Genomic DNA, 20,293 nt, shown 5'->3' on the forward strand with positions numbered 1-20,293 from the left:
CCCATGCATTTGTGTGTGTATATTGTGTATGAGTATGCATGTGTGTTTGTGTGTGCATATGTGTGTATACATATATGCATGTGTGTGCATCTGTATCGATGATAGGTGTGCATGTGTGTACGCACATGTATTTGTGCATGCCTATGTACACGTGTGTGCATGTATCTGTATTCATGTAGGTGTGCATGTGTATTTGTGCGTGCATATTGTGTATGAGTGTGCATGTATGTGTGCATATGTATGTGTACATATATACACACGTGTGCATCTCTATATCGATGTAGGTGCGTGTGTGTGTGCATATCTGTGTTCATGTAGGTGTGTGCATATGTGTATGTGCATCTGAGCATATGTGTGTACCTCTGTGTGTTCCCATAGAGGTGTGTGAGAGGTATATGTGAACATGTCCTCTCATACACAGTGTCCTCTCACACACATGTGCACAGAGGCAGGGCAGGGCTGTGGGCACACATACCATCCTGGTGACTGGAAGCTCATACGGAAAGTGTTGGCTCACTCGGTACCCTGGAGGCCACCCAAGTGATGGGCGGCAGGTCACTAAGCCACTGAGCCCAGTGACTCCCATTATCCATCATATTCCCTGCTTTTCTCTGAGCCGCTAGCTACCCAAGGATTGACACACCATAAGCACAGAGGGATGGATAAATTCACTGGGAAACTCTGTTTGTTAGAAAATAAACCAAAAACCCCCACCGCCAAGGAAGGCATTTGTTGGCTAGTTCCCAAGTCTCCAGCGGGATGCCATCAGGGCGTGGCAGCCCTGGGACGGGACAGGGGTGCGGGGGTGTGGGGCGGGGGGGGGTGGTGGGAGAGGCGGGCTACCTTTATGCAGAAGCCATAGTCCGTGGGGGCGCAGTACTGCTTCCTGCCGGCGATCAGGGAGAATATGCTGCTGTCCTCCAAGCCCGCCAGCAGCTGCAGGTGTCTGGGCTCCTGGGAAAAAAAGGGTGGTCAGGTTCACAGGGGAGAACGTCTCAGGCACGGCCAAGAGCGAATGTTCTCACGTGCTCCTCAACAGAGGGCAGGCTGCGCACGCTCTCAATGTGGCTCTTTCCCCTCTGCCACTCTACAGACTGCAACCATCGTGTAAAGTAAGTGCTAAGTTAGGATCAAACCCACCTGGCCCTCGCCAAACAACCCCCCCCCCAACTTGGGGTCCCATCAGCCCCTCCCCCTCCTGTATTAGCACGTATTAGGTTGGCGGCTGTCCTTATGGCCACCTTGGAGGCTAACTTCCAAACTATGGAAACTGAGGCAGCCTCTTCCGGGGACTCAGGCCGCTAAGGACACTCTGCTCCCAAGCCACAGAGGGGGCCGGGGCTGGCCAGCCGGGGGCGCAGCGAAGGGGCGTTGCTGTCTGTGTTGTCGCCTGGTTTCTGAGGGAGAAGAGCGGGCCAAGAGCTCGGAGTTCGCTTCACAAGTCAATACGAGCTTGGAGGGGCCTTGGGCACATTTTAAAGCGAAGCTGTGTCCACTGCGAACCCTGCTGGCCTGGTGTGACGGAGGCGGTGGTGGCTTTAAACCTCACCTTTGGGGCGCCCGGGTGGCTCAGTCAGTCAAGTGTCTGACACTTGATCTCGGCTCAGGTCACGATCTCATGGTTTGTGAGTTTGGGCCCCGCACCGGGCTCTGCTTGGGATTCTCTCTCTCTCTCTCTCTCTCTCTCTCTCTGCCCCTTGCCCTCCCTCTGTCTCTCAAAAGAAACATTTAAAAGAAACAAAAAAACCAACAACGAACTCACCTTTGACACTCCTTTAGTGGAGCAGTAGAGGCCCGATCTCCGCAAACACACGTACAACTTTCGCCACGACTTCTTCCCCAGATCCTTCACGTGCAAAAACCCCTGAATTTCAGGACAGCTACTGCAGTTGAGAAAGTTCTGTGGAAGAAGTCAGGCAACGCTGCCACAGGAGAATTCGGGCAGATGTGTCCCACTGGCCTCCCTGACATCCCGACATCCTGTCAATCGGCACAACGCTCTTTTCTGGTCCGACCAAGCGTTCTCAAAGGGCAGCTTCCCTTTCAAACACCAAAAAACCCCGCCTGACTGGCTGTGGCGGGAAACATAATTAGTATTGAAACACAATGGGAGCGAGCGGGCCTTTCTTTTCTACTTGGTGCCACCCGGAGAGCGTTGGCTGCCTTTGTGAGTGCTATATTCTCTCACCTAATACGCTGTAGATGGACACATTTTGGGGGCACGGCGGCAATAACATTCGCTTTCCCGACTTCCCCAGAAGGACTGACTGGCCATCGGTGCAGGGGCCCCGGGGACTCCCTGCACCGGGAAGGGGCTGCGGGAAGGCGAAGTTTTCTAGGAACAGACTTCAGGAGGCACAGGGGCAGTGAACAGGGACAAAAGCATGTATAACGAACAACACGCTAGCTTTCAAAGAGTTTTCTGGCAGCCCAGTCCTTTTCCACGGTGATGTGGGCTCAGCAGGTCTGTAGAGATTCCCAGGGTGGTGGCCTGACCCGGGAGCCTCGAGGAGACCGCCAGCCGCGGCTTCTCACTCCTGCCCTCCCGCTCCCACCGCTTCTAATCCGGAGGGAGCTTATCCTGTCTACGAGCGCTTGTTTCGCTTTGAGGGAGCTTGGCGGTGCACACGCTTCCCAGGGCAACATTCACGCTAGTTGCTCTGAGCGCCAGCAGGAGCCACGGCGAGCGGGGGTGACGAGCGCAGCCCCGTCAAGGTCCTTAGAGCTGCTGCCGCCACAGCGCGAGGGGACCTCCACCCAGACCCGCTCCGGTGAGTCTCTCCTTGCCCAGTACCTGCAACAGCTGGTTGTGACCACCGTTGGGCTGCTGGCACCAAGTAACCATCTGTTCTGGGAAGAAATTCTAAGGAAACAGGAAAACAGTCGTGGTTAGCGGCAAAGTGGGGAGAAGCTTCCTCACAGGTGCGCTAGTTCTGCAAATGTTCCTGAGGGCACGCGGACGTCTGTCTATAGTTAAAATGATGGTCCTTCGTTAAAAAAAAAAAAAAATTAAGAAAGGGGCGCCTGGGTGGCTCAGTTGGTTAAGTATCCCACTTCGGCTCAGGTCATGATCCCATGGTTCGTGGGTTCGAGCCCCTCCGTCGGGCTCTGTGCCGACAGCTCGGAGCCTGGAGCCCGCTTCAGATTCTGTGTGTCTCTCTCTCTGCCCCTCCCCCACTCATGCTGTCTCTCTCTCTCTCTCAAAAATAAATAAAACATTCCAAAAAATGAAATACCATAAAAAAATTTAAAAAATTTAAAACTAAAAAAATAAAAGTGAATAATGAAATTAAAATGAAATAAAAACAAAATGAAGTAAAATAAAATAAAATAGAATAAAATAATAAAAATAAAATAAAATAAAATAAAATAAAACAAAACAAAACAAAACAAAACACAGTCCTTATTTCTCCCTTATCCCATGATGGAAGCACCTGCTTTGAAAGGTCGGACTGTTTCCTTAAATGGTGAGTTCGGGATTGTGGAGTATCCGTCATGTTCAACGTGGACTCCTGCCTCACAGCGCACACCGTGGAGAAGGGCCACCACACAGTGGAACTCAGTGCGCGTCATAAGACAGAGACCTCGGAACTCACAGAGGAACACGGCGACGCGACAAAGTCTCTTCTGGTGCATTATGCAGAATTAGTTACCAAATTTCTAACTTTCAAACAAAAAAAAGCATCTAAACCACCTGAGCCAGAAACGGACGGTGGGTCTTCTGCCCGAGTCACGGCTGCTCGGCCTGGTGACTCGGGACGGGAGCACATGCTGTGGCAGGCACGGGTCTCCCGGTGCTGATACCTCACGGGACTAGTGCCCCCTGCCCCGCCCCCAATAAAAAGGAAAGAAAGATGGAGGAGACCAGCCCAGTATGCCTGGAAATGCATTCCTCCACAAACCACACGGCAGTGTTTGCTGTTTGCGGAGAGCATTGAGTTTTTATTATGCTACGTATTTCACCGATTGGCTCCAATCTAACCATGAACTTTTGCTCTAGCTGAAAAGCGGCGTCTCGTCTCTCCCGACCCAGGGAGGCTCACCCCCTTTCCCTCTGTTACCGTGGAGGAAGGCGCCGGTTCCCTCCAGCCAGTACACAGGCATGTAGCTAGAGCACCAGAGATGAAGTGTAGGGTGTGGATTGCTCCGTGAAATAGCCACTCGGATTCCCAAACCCATCTGCTACCCCTGTAGCAGCGGCTGCTGTCAATCCCAAGCATCAGCCACAAGATTTCACGAGTCCCAGACCCCGGACCCGAAGAGAAGACACTCACCGTAGGATTTTTGAAAAACTCGTATTTTGCGTAATTCTTCCTAAATAAAAATTTGCTGTCACTTGCCAGGGTGCTCTCCACCTGGACCACCAGCTCGTGGTCTTCCAGGTATCTCTCTGCAGAGGAAAAACGTGAGACGAAACAGGCATAAGCTGGGAGCTGGCTTGACCACCAATTACGAAGTCTCATTACCGTCCTGTTCCCCTTCCCGCACTGTGAGCAAGGAAGTCCAGGACTAAATGAAGTTTAGATCTCTCTGTGGGGCACCTGGGGAGCTCAGTCGCTTACACGTCCCACTTCGGCTCAGGTCATGATCTTGCAGTGTGGGAGTTTGAGCCCCGCATCGGGCTCGCTGCTGTCAGCACAGAGCCCGCTTCGGGTCCTCTGTCTCCCTCACTCTCTGCCCCTCCCCCGCTCGAGCTCTCCCTCTCTCTCAAAAATAAACAAACATTTAAAAAAATACTTAAATCTCTCTTTAATGCACTGCCAGGTGCACAAGAGGTCCTCAGGTAGGTACAGCGTGAGGGGTCAAGTCAGTCCTTTTATATATTTCTTCTCAAATTGGCGTCAGCGAGAGTTGAGACAGTCTATGAAGACCCTAGTGACAACGTTGCCCTTAAGTCAGGAAATTTCAACCCTCGTAAAGAACGTGGACTATAATAACTGGGAGAAAGAACACCCAGAGACCAGGAATGGCAGGAGGGACTGGAGGAGGGTGGGGTAGGGGAGGCACAAAGCAGAAGGATAGCAATGCTTTCGATGTCATGAAGCTCGGTGGGCAGATACGACGTCGGGTAAGAACACGCAGGAGGGGACCTACCGCCATCAGACAGTCTGTCCGAACCCACTTCCCTTGAAGGCTGAAGCCCATGCTACTGAACCACATCCCGGAGCTGATCTCAGAGACGAGATTATATTATTAGGCTGGGGAGGAAAACACATCCTACACAGCGTGCGCCCAGGTGCGTAAGCACACGCGCACATGCACACACACACGCACTTCAGACCGCCTGACGTTGCAGCGTTATCAACCTGGAAAGGTACTTCCCTCGTGGACACTGATTCCACGTGGCGCACAGAGAACCGCACGCGGCACCGTCCTGTCCCGATGGTGGTCACCCCGGCCCCCACGTGTCTCCTAAGACAGGAAACCAACCGTACGAAACTAATGGGACATGTAACAGAGCAAATCCACGGCAGCCTTGAGGCGTGAATCGATGCCACAATGGCAGAGCACGAGATGCTACTAAATGACACCAAAGGGGTACGCGGGTCCTCCAAAGCGCCCTCCTCCTTTCCCACGGTCCTGAGAAAAGTCTCCCCTTGCAGGAAGGATGAAGTCTGGAGTCAGAGCGTTTCTGAGTCAAATGTGGAAGAACCCGTCCGTGTACAGGTTCGAGCCCGTGGTAGCTGCCGGAGATGGGCCCACAGGGGCACACTCAGCCTCCACTATGACGTAACAACGCCCGGCTGGAGCGTGCAATCACAACCACTATGTGTACTTTAAAAAAAAAAGGGATTGGCTCAGATTGGCATCCACTTAAAACGGATTTTTCTGGTACAAAACAAATTAGTGACTTCTGTTTCGAAGTTTGGGCGGAAAAAACCATTACTGTAGTGACAGGGACAAAAGAAACAACCACCCCAAATCGGCTGAAGACAGGTTTAGAGAATCGGAATGTTTTACAAGGTAAAATAAGGAAAGATAGAAAAGCAGGGCCGTGGCTATCTGAGGGAGGACAAGACCGATGCCGAGATCCAAAGCAAAAGCATTTTGTCTGCAGAGTCGTGAAGACGCCCGGGAGGAGCAGTGGGGAGGCAGCAGCTCTAAGGGGCACACGTGCACAAACAGACACGTGGACACACACACGCACAGGCTCCTGTCCTCCCCGACAGCCTCTTTCTGCCTCCCCGCATCCCACCAGGGCAAGATCCCGGGAAAGCTGCACACAGACTGGGCTGCATCCTCGGTGGTGGGGCCCAGGGCAGCCGGGATGAGGGGAGAAGAGACCCCGTGTGCACTGAAGGGGACGTGCCTCTCTGGGTCACTCTGGTGCCACCAGCGGGGCTTGGGCACCCACAGGTGAAAACAAAGGTTTCCCTTCTCCAGCCTGCAGGGCAGGCGCCCAGAGCCCTGGGACCGCGGGGGCTAGGAAGACTGCGTGTGACCCCCTTCTCAGAGACCCAAGAGCCATCTGGCCTCCTCCGTCCGCCGCTGGATGTCCACATGCCGGTGTTCCCAGCTGTCAAAAAGCCGCCACAACAACATCAGTTCAAACCCCTCTGCTACAGTTCTGACTTTCACCTTGATTCTAAAAACAGGTGTTTTCAAACCACGTCACGGGATTCTATTAATCACACTGCCATCTATAAACTTCATACAATCATAATGGCCTTAAATAAAATTGGAAAGCCAAGTTTCAACAGAGCGCCCCCACAGGATTTTTTGTTTGTTTTTTTTTAATGTTTGTTTATTTTTGAGAGAGACAGAGAGTGAGTGGAAGAGGGGCAGAGAGAGAGGGAGACCCAGAATCGGAAGCAGGCTCCAGGCTCTGAGCTGTCAGCACAGATCCCGACACGGGGCCCGAACCCATGAACCGTGAGAGATCATGACCTGAGCCGAAGTCGGAGGCTTAACCGACTGAGCCACCCAGGCGTCCCCACGTCAAAGGATTTTTTGTGCAAATGGAAGAGTCAGACATTCCTCAGAGGAGATTCAAGTCTTTTTCGAACAGCTGACACTAAATCCAGCATCCACACCACCCCCCTACTCCACATGAAAAGTATTTAGAGACCAGGCAACTCAAAAAGGCAGATCCTACTACAGAAGTAAGATGTGCCTTAAGATGTGCCATGGACACGTGACTCCTTAGCAGAAGCCTGAGCCTCCCGCCCTGGCTGGTGTCACCATCCTCCTCGCTGCCCCGCTTCTGTGCCCACAGCTGGCATAGCCCACCCACCCCAGACAGCAGAGTTGCCTGGGGCTCTGCAGGACTCAGGGGGTGCAAAGTCACTAGGGAGATAACACAGAAAACAGCCCCCAATGCTGGATATGCCCCATAAGACGCCTTCCTTCTACATACGGATTTCAGTGGGGAAAGTACATCATTGTGGTACCTTCGCGATGTAACCACAAGGAGACAGAGATGGGAAAGATGGGCCCTCGAAGGCCCTTCTGAGCACCAAGGGCTGAATATGCCTGTGGATTCTCCTTCGACACCTGTCCCCACATCCAGATGTCAGCGCCCTTGTTGTGGCTGATGCCTCCAAAGGGTGACTGCCACACCTTTCCTGCCTGGCCAGATACAAGCATGAAGCTGTCAACAACGCAAAGACAGAGCTCGTGCTTTTTCCTGGAGGGCTTTCACCTGACTCGCGCAACAAAAGAAACCCCCAAATCCCTGAAATTCACAGAAGCGGTCTTCTCCTCCCTGTGCGTGTGTAAGGTCCAGGCTCTCCTGGTCGTATCTGTCCTGATGTCTGTGGTCACTCAGGGCCTGGGTGCGAGAGTCCCTCCCAGGGATGCGGTTTACCCGAAGTCACATTCTTAATGCCACAGGGACGCCAAGCTGCCGTTTTGCATGCCCCAGTTCCAGTTTTATAAACTTCCTTTCAAAAACAGTTTGTGGCTCAGTTGGTTAAGCATCCGACTTCAGCTCGGGTCGTGATCTCACAGTTGGAGAGATCAAGCCCCGCATCGGTCTCTCTACTGTCAGCACGGAGCCCGCTTCAGGTCGGCCATCTGCCCCCCTCTCTGCCCCTCCCCTGCTCTAATAAATAAACACATAAAAAAATGACTGAGAAATAGTTTACTCGATAATACAGCTGCAGGCTGGCTGTTAAATCTCCCTGCATCCGTTGCATGTGACATCTGGACACCTGCAGCTCACCAGCTCAGGGCAGACGGCCTGGCGGTGCCTTCCAAAACAACTGCCCGGCACCGGCCCCCTCTAGCTGGACTTGGCCGCTGTTGAGTGGCCTTGGTCAGGGACAGTGTTCGCAAGGCTGAGAGCTCTACACATAATACCGAAGCCACAACACGTCCAACAGGCAGGACTTGCGGGGGGGAAGCTAAGACATGAAGAGTTCACATGCAGGGAGGGGCTCGCTGGAGCTGGGAGTCCTGAGACACAGAACGGGCTTCCCCGAGATCACCCATCATGAAGGGCTCTGCCCCCCCACGGTGAGGGCTCCTCCCCAGGTTTTCAAACCGTTACCTTGAGTCCTAAGTGACTTCAGGAACAGACACCAGGGTGTAGGAAAGGCACTGACCTGGCTGTGGTATGAGCATGGCTCAGAACAGCGAAATCCAGCCAGATCCCTGCTGGGTACCAGCGTGCAGCCACTGCACCTGCTACTCCCACCCCCACCCCCGAGTATGATGCCCCTGCCAACACTGGATGGCTGGCCCTGGCTCAGGGGCCACCAAGGGCCGCAGCCACATACAGGCATTTAGAAAACCACTTTTTCTAGGGGCGCCTGGGAGGCTCAGTGGGTTAAGAGCCAACTCTCGATTTCAGCTCAGGTCATGATCTCACGGTTCGTGAGTTCGAGACCTGCATCAGGCTCTGTGCAGACGGCCCGGAGCCTGCTTGGGATTCTCTCTCCCTTCCCCCAGTCATTCTCTCTCTCAATACATGATAAGAAAAAAAAAGAAAACCATGTTTTCTTTTTAAAAAAATTTTTTTAACATTTATTTATTTTTGAGAGACAGAGCATGAGCAGGGGAGGAGCAGAGAGAGAGGGAGACACGGAATCTGAAACAGGCTCCAGGCTCCGAGCTGTCACCACAGAGCCCGACGCGGGGCTCGAACTCACGAACCATGAAATCATAACCCGAGACAAAGTAGGACGCTCAACCAACTGAGCCACCCAGGCACCCCAGCTGCTTTTTTTAATTTTTAAAAAATATTTATTTTTGAGAGAGAGAGAGAGAGAGAGAGAGAGAGAGAGAGAGAGGGAAACAGTGGGAGAGGGGCAGAGAGAGAGCAAGGGGGACAGAGGATCCTAAGCAGGCTCTGAGCTGTCAGCACAGAGCTTGTTGGGGGGCTCGAACTCACGGACCACAAGACCATGACCTGAGCCAAAGTCGGACGCTTAGCCGACTGAGCCACCCAGGTGCCCCTACAAATCCTTTCAAATTACGAGCATTCAGACTTTGGAATGGGCTTTCAACAGTATTCATATTTGGGTCCGACTACACAGACGTGTTTTTAAAGTTAATTCCATGTGTGTGCGCGTGTGCATGTGGACATACACACTGCAGGGTTCCAAGTACTGTTTACTTTCCACGTTACTTGTGTGTCTATAGATGCTTCTGGTGGCCCTATCAGACCCCTGTGGGATCCTTGCATGGATGTCTCACACTGGAGCCTGATGACGGTGTCACCGGCTGCATCGTGTTACCAGTGAAGGCCCCTGGCGGGAGGAGGCTGCCAGAGATGACAGAGAAAGTTTCAGCTGGTGTCCAAAGTGCACTAAAGATCGGCAGAAACGGGAAAGAAATCAGAGAGCATCCTTATGAGATGCACATTGGTGGGGCTAAAACATAGTGATGTAAAACAACGCCAACTCAAATTTACTCAGCATCATCTAGGCTTGGATTGTACAGTGTCATTTCAAAGAACACTGTTCATTTACAGGAACATTCCAGACTTAGAAGGTTAAATTTGATTTATTAGAGGTGCCTGGGTGGCTCAGTCGGTTAAGCACCCGACTCTTGATATCGGCTCAGGTCATGATCTCACGGTTTGTGGGTTTGAGCCCCGTGCCAGGCTCCGCACTGACAGTGCAGAACCTGCTTGTGATTCTGTCTGCCCCGCGTTCTCTGCCCCTCCCCTGCTTGCGCTCTCTCTTTTTTTCTCTCTGTCTCTCTCAAAATAAACTTTAAAAAATAAAACAAGTACATTTGGCTTATTAATCTTCCAGAAAGAAAGTTTAGAGCCACGGGAAGAACTTGACGATCTGTGTCGTTTTTCTCTCCTTCAACACACGGAAGGCATACAGTTGCTGATTTAGACAAAAATTCTGGTCTGACATATGTGCCCATGATTTTTCAAGGACCGCCCTTTATCTAATAAGAGTTTAAATGGAAGTCCGAAAAGCTTCGTTACCTGCAACAGACCATCTGAGCAAGAAGTCCACCACACCCAAAACCTCAGTGAGCTCTGTACAGAGTATGTATTTCAAAATACTCCCGCGCTGTCTCCACACTACACGTGAGCGAGCCTGCCTGCACTCGGTGCAAACATTGCGAACCAGCTCAGAAATGCACTGTAACATTCCAACTTGGATCCGGCTACTTTGTGATGTGCAGAGTCCCCTGGATTCCCCTGGGTCTCCCGCGCCCACCTGTAGGCAGTCACCACCGCGGCCCCCCACTCCCGGGAGCTAGAGGAACTGCTCTCTGCACAGCAATGCCAGGAGCGTGCAGGGGGCAGGCTCCCCCAAGGCCCCCTCCCCCGCTGGCTGCACTTCCCAGACCACAGGTGTGCAGCTAAAGCACAGAGAGACCCGTTTTGCTGTGTCTGAGCCCCTGGGAGAGGCTGCTTCCACCATCCCAGAGTAAGGTTCTGAAAGCATCAGGTGGGGGAGGGCTGCAAGGCAGGATGGTGGAATGTCTGGAGAAACAGATAGGCAGTGGTTGGTAAGGGCAGCACACAGACAGCTCGCCAGACCGGCAGGGGCGCAGTGGGGCAGGGGACGGCATGCAGATGGCTCAATGGACTGGCAGGGGTGCTGGGGGGGCAGGGGACCACACGCAGACAGCTCGCCATACCGGCAGGGGACGGCAGTGTGGCAGGGGACGGCACACAGACGGCTTGCAGTGGGACAAAGGACAGCACACCAACGACTTGCTGGACCAGCAGGGGTGCAGTGGGGCAGGGGACCGCACACAGACGGCTCGCTATACTGGCAGGGGTGCAGTGGGACAAGGGACGGCACACAGACGGCTCACCAGACCGGCAGGGGTGCAGTGGGGCAGAGACCGCACACAGACGGCTCGCCATACTGGCAGGGGTGCAGTGGGACAAGGGACGGCACACAGATGGCTCACCAGACCGGCAGGGGTGCAGTGGGGCAGAGACAGCATACAGACAGCTCGCCATACTGGCAGGGGTGCAGCGGGACAAGGGACGGCACACAGACGGCTCACCATACTGCCAGGGGTGCAGTGGGACAAGGAAGGGCACATGCAGACGGCTCACCGGACCAGCAGGGGTGCAGTGGGGCAGAGACCACACACAGAGGGCTCGCCATACAGGCAGGGGTGCAGTGGGACAAGGGACGGCACACAGACGGCTCGCCGGACCGGCAGGGGCGCTGGGGGGACAGGAGATGGCAGACAGACAGCTCGCCGGACTGGCAGGGGCGCTGGGGGTGGGGGGGACACAGCTAGCTTCGTCTGACCGCACGGCGGGCACTCCAGGGTGCTCCCTACCTAGTCCCAGATGCGGGTGGTGCTCCACTAGTGTCCAGCTGTTGTCGTCCACACAGTGACTTCTGTAAACCAGCAGCTGGCACAGGTCTCTGGCCGTCATGTCTGCCAGAATCTCCACCACTTTGCTTGTCCCATCTTCGCTAAAGATTTTAACATCCTGCAACAGACAAAGGGGACGCTTACAGAGGAACAGCTCGGCTTTTCAAGGAGGAAAACCTGGACCAAAGTAAAACAGGAAAGGTAAGAACAGCAGTGTTCCAACACATGTATAACTGTCCTTCGGAGCAGCGGGTAGCCACCCGCGACAGTGTGCCTGGAGGGCCACCTGTCAAATGCGCCCCCTGCCAACCTGGGAGGGGCAGGGCACGTGTTCGCCCCTCCCCCCAACTTTGCAGGGGCAGGGCACGTGTTCACAACAGCCCCAACTAGGAGGGGCAGGGCATGTAAGGTCACAGCAGGAAATTCTTAAAATGCCAGGACACCTCACAGGAGACCCAGCAGGCGGCCAAGCCTGAGTGTTTCTCAAGCACTGGTGTTAGGGAGCATCAGCACTCATTTCAAATACTGCTGATGGTCTCAGGGTGAGACATTCCATGGGTGAACCAACTGCAAATATAAACGCAGCATCCCAAAGCCTAACTTTTGATGACGCCACCTGCTGTCCACCCGCAGCGTCTGGGGCGCAGCGGCCAACCCCCGGTCACACGTCGCCTAAGTCATATTCCTAAGGCTCAGGAAGTGTTGACAGAAATTAACGTGAAAATGTTGCAATTCAAAATCCGAAACAGAAGGGCACACAGTCGGAACCCGGTCAGAAAATTCTTTGTCCCCTTCCCCCTACAAAACTGCCAGCCAGGCAGGTACTGTTCGAAGCCGCTACAAATGAATAGCTCCATGGCAAAGGGACAGTCCGGCGGAAATGCCCAGGGTCGTAAATATCCTCTGCCCCAGCTGCAGACCGGCAGGGATAGGGATCCAACCTCTGGGGAAACAGGTGATGCTTCAAAACAAAATCTTACCTCAACGGCATGAAAAAAGCAGTCGGAGGAACAAGATGGCATTTTAAATTGAGATTGTGTCCTGAAAGGGAGTTTGTCCCGGGCCGGCTGGGCCCTTCCAGGGCTGTCCCACCGATGGCTGGCCGTGCAGGGGAGCTGGGGGACTGTCTCTGGGCGGGAGGGCGGGCTCCTGCCAAGCTGCCTCCAGCTCAGTCCTCCAGGTAGTGAATCAAGCCACGCTGGGCACACCAATCAGGTCCCTGTCTGAGCCTGATGCAATCAATCGCCCCCCAACGGGCTCCCCACTTTAGTGCCGGTGAGGAGGACGCAGGACGTTCAGGCCAGTGAGCCAGAGAGAGCCCTGCTCCTGTTTTCCCATGACAGTGAGACGATATGCAGGACGCCCAGAGCCGGAGCGCGCGTGTTCCCTGAATCCCGGCCTGTCTGCCAAGTCTCAGAAATGTGAGTCCCGCCAACTCTGAGGCCCTTGCAACTTTGGAGCAGGAGCCTGCCCCTCCCCCACCCCCACCGTGGTCTCTGAATGTCAGCTGGTCCTGACAAAGTGGCTGCCACTCTCTTGCTCCTTCTCTGTCCTTTTTCCCAAGTGCAAATTCTGTCCGGCAGGACAGGACGCGTGCGTGGGGTCAAGTCCCTGTTACAAGGGGGTAAACGCAGGAGCCAGAACAGGGATTGCAAGGTCTCAAGAGGGCTGTCCCCAGCCCTCCAGAAGCTCACTCACCAGGAGGGGAGGCTGGGTCAGCCGGGAGGCAGGGCTCCCTGGGGACACCACCTTGCTTGCCACCTCTGGGCCACCCCAGAGAAATCCCCAGTGGGGAGCCAATCGGGACTGAGGGACAAGCTAGCAAGGCACACGAAGGAAATCTACTCACCTCCTTTCTGAGGTTCACATTTCACTCAACAGAAGTTACACTTCCACGGGACAAATGAAATATGCAAATACAGCTGACATGACGGAGCCCATAAAAACAACTTTTAATTTAAACAAAGAAAACATGGCTTTGTCTATAGGTCAAATTAAAAAAAAAACAAACACATTAACATAAACAATTTAGAAAATACAAATGGATCCATTCAATCCCCTATAAATATGCTAATTGCACTGCCCCTAAGTCCTCTGGACAAGCTCTGCAACAGCCACAACCAGCTGGGGCATAAACCTCTTTCCTCAGTGCCAGAGTTTCTCTGCAATTACTATCAACATCAGCTTCTCTAGAAAATCCCAATTATGTTCAAGTCTGTTTATCAATTTTCCTGGCCGAAAACAGGGATGGCCTTAGTTTTTAATTTTTCCAGCCCAAATGCATTTTTCTTTTCTTTTTTTAAATGTTTATTTATTTTTGAGGTGGGGAAGGGGCAGAGAGAGAGGGAGACACAGAATCTGAAGCAGGCGCCAGGCTCTGAGCTGTCAGCACAGAGCCCGACGCGGGGCTCGAACTCATGAACTGTGAGCCAAAGTCGGAGGCTTAACCACCTGAGCCTCCAGGAGCCCCCCGAATGTATTTTTCTTTAAACTCATTCGTCTTCTCTCTACTGCTCCATGGCCAACCTCCCCCTTACCCCCTTCCTCGGAGATTGATATATAGACTCAGTATTAAAAGCTAAGATGTGCTTTGTCACATGGCCAACTCCACGACTTTCAGAATCCCAGAGAAGGTCTGCTGGCAGGCCTGGGACAGGCAGGCCTGCGGCAGGGACAAAGAGACAGTGGTCCAGTGACAGGATCTTGAATCCCAGGTTGCCCATTCCACCCTGACAGGGCACGCCCCAGCCACCTCTCAAACACACCAGAGCCCGGGGACCACAGACAGAATAAACCCCCGAGACCGAAAGCGCAAGAATGCCACTGGACGTCCCAGCAACCTCCCACTGGGCACATGTTTGGAGCTGGGTGTGAGAGCACTTTCGGCGAATACCAAGGCACAAAGAAAAGCGTGCAACAGCCAGCCGCCTAACACCATGGCTTCTAAAGCCAGCAGCTGAAGGGGCCTCTTGCGCCGCGGCAAACACTCTCCAGTCACCACCTGGACCGTGCTGGGGCTGCTTCTAGAAGCAAATAAGCCCTCAGTGCACAGGCCTGGGTCAAGGGCTCCGGGGAGCAGGCTGAGGCTCCCGAGATGGGTTCGAGCATCTCACACGGGGCGGGATACAGAAGTTTCTCGGGTTTCCTGGGCACAGCCTGTCCAGGTGGGCAATGCCAGGATGGGGGTGAACTTGGAGCACAGCCCCACCGTGGCTGCCTGGTTCAGCCACTTCCTGGCTCTGTGACCTCAGACAGGGTATTCACTAGCTGAGACTCACATTCCTCTCTGTGCCATGGCCACTGCTCGGAGAGTCAATCACAAGTGAAAAGCACAGTGCTCAATAAAGGATGTGAAAGCATCATTTACAACCTCCCTTGGCAAAGGGGGGTCGGGGTGCTCTGGAACCACCAGGCTGCAATCCGGCTTCGTTGCTAACTAGCTGTGGAACTAACGAGCTGTGCACAGTGACCGCCCCCCCACCCGGCCTCAGTCTCCTCATCTGTGAAATGGGGATTCTCAAGTATCACTGACTTCACAGTGGACGCCTGGCTCAGGCTGACAAGAGCCCCCCTTCCTGGGAAAGGTCTCAGCCCCCTGCCCCCCCCCCCCCCCCGGGGGGGGGGGGCTGCTGACGCTGAAAACAGAGTCGCAATTGAGGCAGGCTCCGTCTAAAGGCTGCAGACACCTGGGCCCTGACCCCGGCTTGTGAATCTGGCTGGAAAAGGAAACTTCATGACCAGGTAAACTGCAGGAAAAGCCAACCCCTGAATCCTCAATGTTCTCGTCTCCGCTGCAAAAGAGACTAGGTAGCTCATTGCTTTTAAAAATAAAACACTCGGGGCGCCTGGGTGGCGCAGTCGGTTAAGCGTCCGACTTCAGCCAGGTCACCATCTCGCGGTCTGTGAGTTCGAGCCCCGCGTCAGGCTCTGGGCTGATGGCTCGGAGCCTGGAGCCTGTTTCCAATTCTGTGTGTCTCCCTCTCTCTCTGCCCCTCCCCCGTTCATGCTCTGTCTTTCTCTGTCCCCAAAATAAATAAAAAACGTTGAAAAAATAAAAAAAAATAAAAAATAAAAAAAAATAAAACACTAACATGAAAGAGGGCATAATGACGTCACCAGCATGAGGCATCTTCTTTGCAGAGATAGTGGGGGCAGGAAAGCTTTGTCAGGCCACACAGCCTCTGACTCTTAGGCGTTGAAGCTGGGATCAAAGCCCCGAAGCGGTAATAGAACATTCCGGTGTTCCCAGAGCCCTGCTGTCGCCTTCTATATGTTCCCTGCACAGAGCGAGAGGCAAACTAAAAGGAAGGAGTCTGAGCGCATGATGACATCTTCATGGCCCCCATATGCACCCTAGGGAACCTGGCTTCTGGCCCCGGGGACCCAGCAGGTAGGCTGTGGGGGTCACCTCCCTGCTGTCAATCTCGCTCCCACGTCACGCACGGGGTGCAACTTGCTGGCTGACTTACAGACTCAGAGTCTCCTACTGAGTTCACAAGACCTCTTCGCTTTGGCCCAGACCACCTGGGGAAAATAGAAACTGGGGTACGTTCCGCTTTCTGCCCCCAGAACTGGCCACAGTGTGGGATGTCCCTGGAAGGTCACCCTCTTCGGGATGCATGGGCTGAGCAGAGCCGGGGTAGGGGGATGAGGGGCAAACTCTGGTACAGAAACCAAGAGACTAGAGAGAAAAGGGCTCTGAGCCAGGAGCTCAGGCCAGCTTTGCCTTCCATCAACTGACTTCTCAGCTCAAAGCCCTTCCGGGTCCAGTTTCAACGCATTTTTCAAAACGAGGACGTAAGCTGCGGTTTTCGGAAACTCCTGAAGTGTCTTGTAAATACTGAGAGGTAAACACTCATGAAGAGTCAAGTTGATGATCAGTAATGCAGAACGGCTTCCCTGCATCAAGTGAGCGGAAGCTGCTGGAGTCAGGATCTGAACCCGGGACACCTGCTCTGTTTGCTTTTGCTTGTCTGCCCACAAGATGCTTCCCAGCGCTGGAGACCTCCCTGTCGGGAGGGATCCGTGGCTCCCGAGGCGCTACGTGAAAAGGCTTTTGATTCTGGTGTGCCCGAAGCCCCCAAACTGGGCAGTGGTAGTGACTTTGGGGGAAATTAAATGTAGTTCAGACGCGGGCAGAACCAGGGTTAGGCTGGACGAATTTTAGTGAAAACTAATGTAAATCTAACGATTTTTTCCTGTTCTGTTCTAAATTAATGGCGCTACTTTGAGATATATAAGGTATGATAACGGAAATGGCTCTATGTAATTATATGACTCTATTCATGGTAATAATCATCCTGTTGAATTACATGGAGTCAAACTTACTTTTAAAGAAATTTTCCCTGGGGCACCGGGGAGGCTCAGTCAGTTAAGCATCCAACTCTTGGTTTCACCTCACGGTTCCTGAGTTCAAGCCCCACGTCGGGCTCTGCACTGACAGTGTGGAGCATGCTTGGGATTCTCTCTCTCTCTCTCTGCCCTCCCCTGCTCTCTCTCTCTCTCTCGCAAAATAAACAAACTTTTAAAAAAAGGAGAAAGAATTTGCCTTATAGCCTGCTGACTTCAAAGTTTCAATGAAAATATATTGAGTCCTTACCAATCCTTTCTAAAGGAGCTAAAATTCTAAAAATAACTCACAACATAGTTCTTGAAAGTCAACCACAGATTTCAGAGCCTCCCAGTGCCCCTTTCCCCCCCTCACTGGATGGCTGTCACCAGCTTAGGAAGCTGGTGACGAGATTCAAAGCACAGACGGCCTACCCACAGCCTTTAATGCCTGTTTCATACCAGACAGATCCATTTGGAAAAATCAATTTTGACTTGCCCATCTGTATTTTTTTTTTCTAGAATGGTTAGGTATAGCCTACTACTTTGACAAAGACAGTTTTATAAACTGGTATCATTTTACCCAACATCGAAATAAAAGCTATTCTAAAAAAGAGTGGGGGCGCCCAGGTGGCTCAGTCGGTGGAGTGTCTGACTCCTGGTTTCGGCTCAGATCGTGATCTCAAGGTTCGTGAGTCTGAGCCCTGCGCTGGGCTCTGTGCTGACAGCCCAGAGCCTGCTTGGGATTCTGTCTCCCTCTCTCTCTCTGCCCCTCCCCAGCTTGCTCTCTTCCTCTCTGTCTCAAAAAATAAATAAATAAGCATAAAAACAACAACAGCTGAATCTTCCTTCAGTGGACTGAAGACAGCGAAGGAGATCCCAGCTGTTTGGAGCCGAGCAAAGATGCCGTGTGGTCTCTGGGCCTCAGTGTCCCCGCACGCATGGAACAGGGTGGTGGCACCACCTAGTGCGCCAGGCTATACATAAGGGCTCCCACCGGGTCCCTGCCAATCAGGAGGCCCTGTTGCTGTTGCCATGGGAACGTCTGCCCACCTCTCCTCCCCCCCCCCCCCAGGGGCTCCTGGGCCACAGCCACGGCTCTTTCATCAGTCTTGGTTCTGCCCTGCCCACTTGCTCCTCCGCTGGCCGAGGGAGCCATGGGGAAGAGAAGATTTCCGCCCCACCGGCCCTTCTTCCCGGTCAGGAAACGTCCAGCTGTGACCTCCACTCTGCAGCAATGGATTTGCTGGTGACTCTTCAGACCTTCCGTCAGCCCCACGGCAGCCCTCCTTGTCTGCAAGGCTCCCCTCTGGTTTCCAGGACCAGGAATCATGGGTGTAGATGGAATGCAAGTCCCTGCAGCCATGACTGGTGCCCTGGCCGCCTGTCCCCACTGCAGCGCAGAGCTGCGGGGACACAGCCGTGAGGGGCGGTTCAGTTACAACTTGAAGGGAAGAGGAGTGGAGTCCTCTCTGTCCTGCATGCAAGGACGATGCCGGTGGCTCCCGGGATGTGTGAAGCGGGGAGGGGCAGGGCCACGTAACGTGACACATACACACACGCACGGACAAACACAGACACGTCAGTTTTTTTTTTATTATAAAAATAAGTTTTCAGGGAGCCTGGGTGGCTCAGTCGGTTAAACGTCCAACTTACACTCGAGTCATGGTCTCACAGTTCATGAGTTCAAGCCCCGTGTCGGGCTCTGTGCTGACAACTCGGAGCCTGGAGCCTGCTTCGGGTTCTGTGTCTGTCTGTCTCCCTCTGCCCCTTCCCTGCTCGCTCCCTCGTGCTCTATCTCAAAAATAAATGAATATTAAAAAATGGTTTTTAATTAAAAAATAAGTTTTCATTGTAATGCTTGAAAATACACTTAAGGGGCAAAGGAAAAAAAACTGACAACCCGTGACAGTTCCCAGATCCATTACAATTCTAGAGTATGCCCTTCTGGTATTCGTTTGCACGCGTACTTATAAATAGACACACTGACACATTTAGGATCACAGGACGTAGAGTTTTGCAATCGGGCTTGTGTGGCTTCAGATTACATCATAAGTATCTCCCAGGCACGACGCTTCTTTGATGTTTTAATGCCTGCGAGGTGTTTGCCCACGTGGTCGTAAGGAACGCAGTGCTGTCCTGACGGCTGTCCACATGGATGGTTTCGAGGCTTGGCACATCTTTCTATGTGGTCTTAGTGTGTGCGCTTATTTTCTCAGGATAAATTGCTAGACGTCAGTCTTTATTAAAATACATCTCGGGGCGCCTGGGTGGCTCAGTCGGTTGGGCGGCTGACTTCGGCTCAGGTCATGATCTTGCGGTCCGTGAGTTCGGGCCCCGTGTTGGGCTCTGTGCTGACAGCTCAGAGCCTGGAGCCTGTTTCAGATTCTGTGTCTCCCTCTCTCTGACCCTCCCCCGTTCATGCTCTGTCTCTCTCTGTCTCAAAAATAAATAAACGTAAAAAAAATTAAAAAAAAATACATCTCTAATAACGGAAACACTTCCAACAGGGAGAGGACGGACCGCGTGTTTGGTAGAATACTAGTCCCTAAAACTGAATTTGTCAGGGAACAGAACGGGACGATGTGCAAATCCGCTTAGCTGCCCCACTTAAGAAACAGTTATCAGTGGGGCGCCTGGGTGGCTCAGTCTGTTAAGCATCTGACTCTGGCTCAGGTCATGATCTCATGGTTCGTGGGTTCAAGCCCCACGTTGGGGCTCTGTGCTAACAGTGGAGAGCTTGCTTCAGACCCTCTGTCCTTCTCTCTCTGCCCCTCCCTCCCCCCCCCCCCAAAAAAAACAAACACTAAAAAACAAAAAACAGTTATTTGTTATCAAGCACATTGTGCAGACTCCGCTCCCGGGATATCCGCATTTGCCCCATTGCCCACTCTTCACTCCCCAAGCTGTCTGGAAACATCAGTTAGGTACAGACTTTCTGGCTCCCCAGTGAGAACATGAACTTTAGAACCTGCCTGTCCTGGAGTCAGACCCTCTCCCCTCCTTACTGCATGACCCACCCTATCCTGACCATAAACACCCTCACTGCCAAAGCAGGGGGACGGTTGGACCGTCGCACAGGCTTATGCCGAGTGGCCCGCAGGATGATGCATAAAACTCCCCGGCGTGGCATACAACCCTCAGTAAGCCGCCTGGCTTGTCTTCTCCTTCCGGGGGCCACTGCATGCCTAAAAGATCACCCTTCGTGTGA

At 53.1% G+C, this 20,293-nt stretch overlaps 1 protein-coding gene across 7 annotated transcripts in view; it reads right to left on the reverse strand.

Annotated features, from left to right (window-relative positions):
• Nucleotides 1–20,293, reverse strand: part of GRB10 (growth factor receptor bound protein 10) — a 150,708-nt gene that overhangs the window by 15,333 nt on the left and 115,082 nt on the right. For all 7 annotated transcript variants that reach the window (XM_049641234.1, XM_049641235.1, XM_049641232.1 and 4 more), the window contains 5 exons: nt 11,716–11,872; nt 4,275–4,390; nt 2,795–2,863; nt 1,763–1,900; nt 844–954 (listed from right to left, as the gene is read on the reverse strand). In XM_049641234.1, the coding sequence (XP_049497191.1) occupies nt 844–954; nt 1,763–1,900; nt 2,795–2,863; nt 4,275–4,390; nt 11,716–11,872 (591 nt within the window). The remainder of the gene's footprint in view (nt 1–843; nt 955–1,762; nt 1,901–2,794; nt 2,864–4,274; nt 4,391–11,715; nt 11,873–20,293) is intronic.

Source organism: Panthera uncia, chromosome A2 (assembly GCF_023721935.1).
Source record: "Panthera uncia isolate 11264 chromosome A2, Puncia_PCG_1.0, whole genome shotgun sequence".
In the NCBI taxonomy this organism is placed as follows: Eukaryota; Metazoa; Chordata; class Mammalia; order Carnivora; family Felidae; genus Panthera; species Panthera uncia.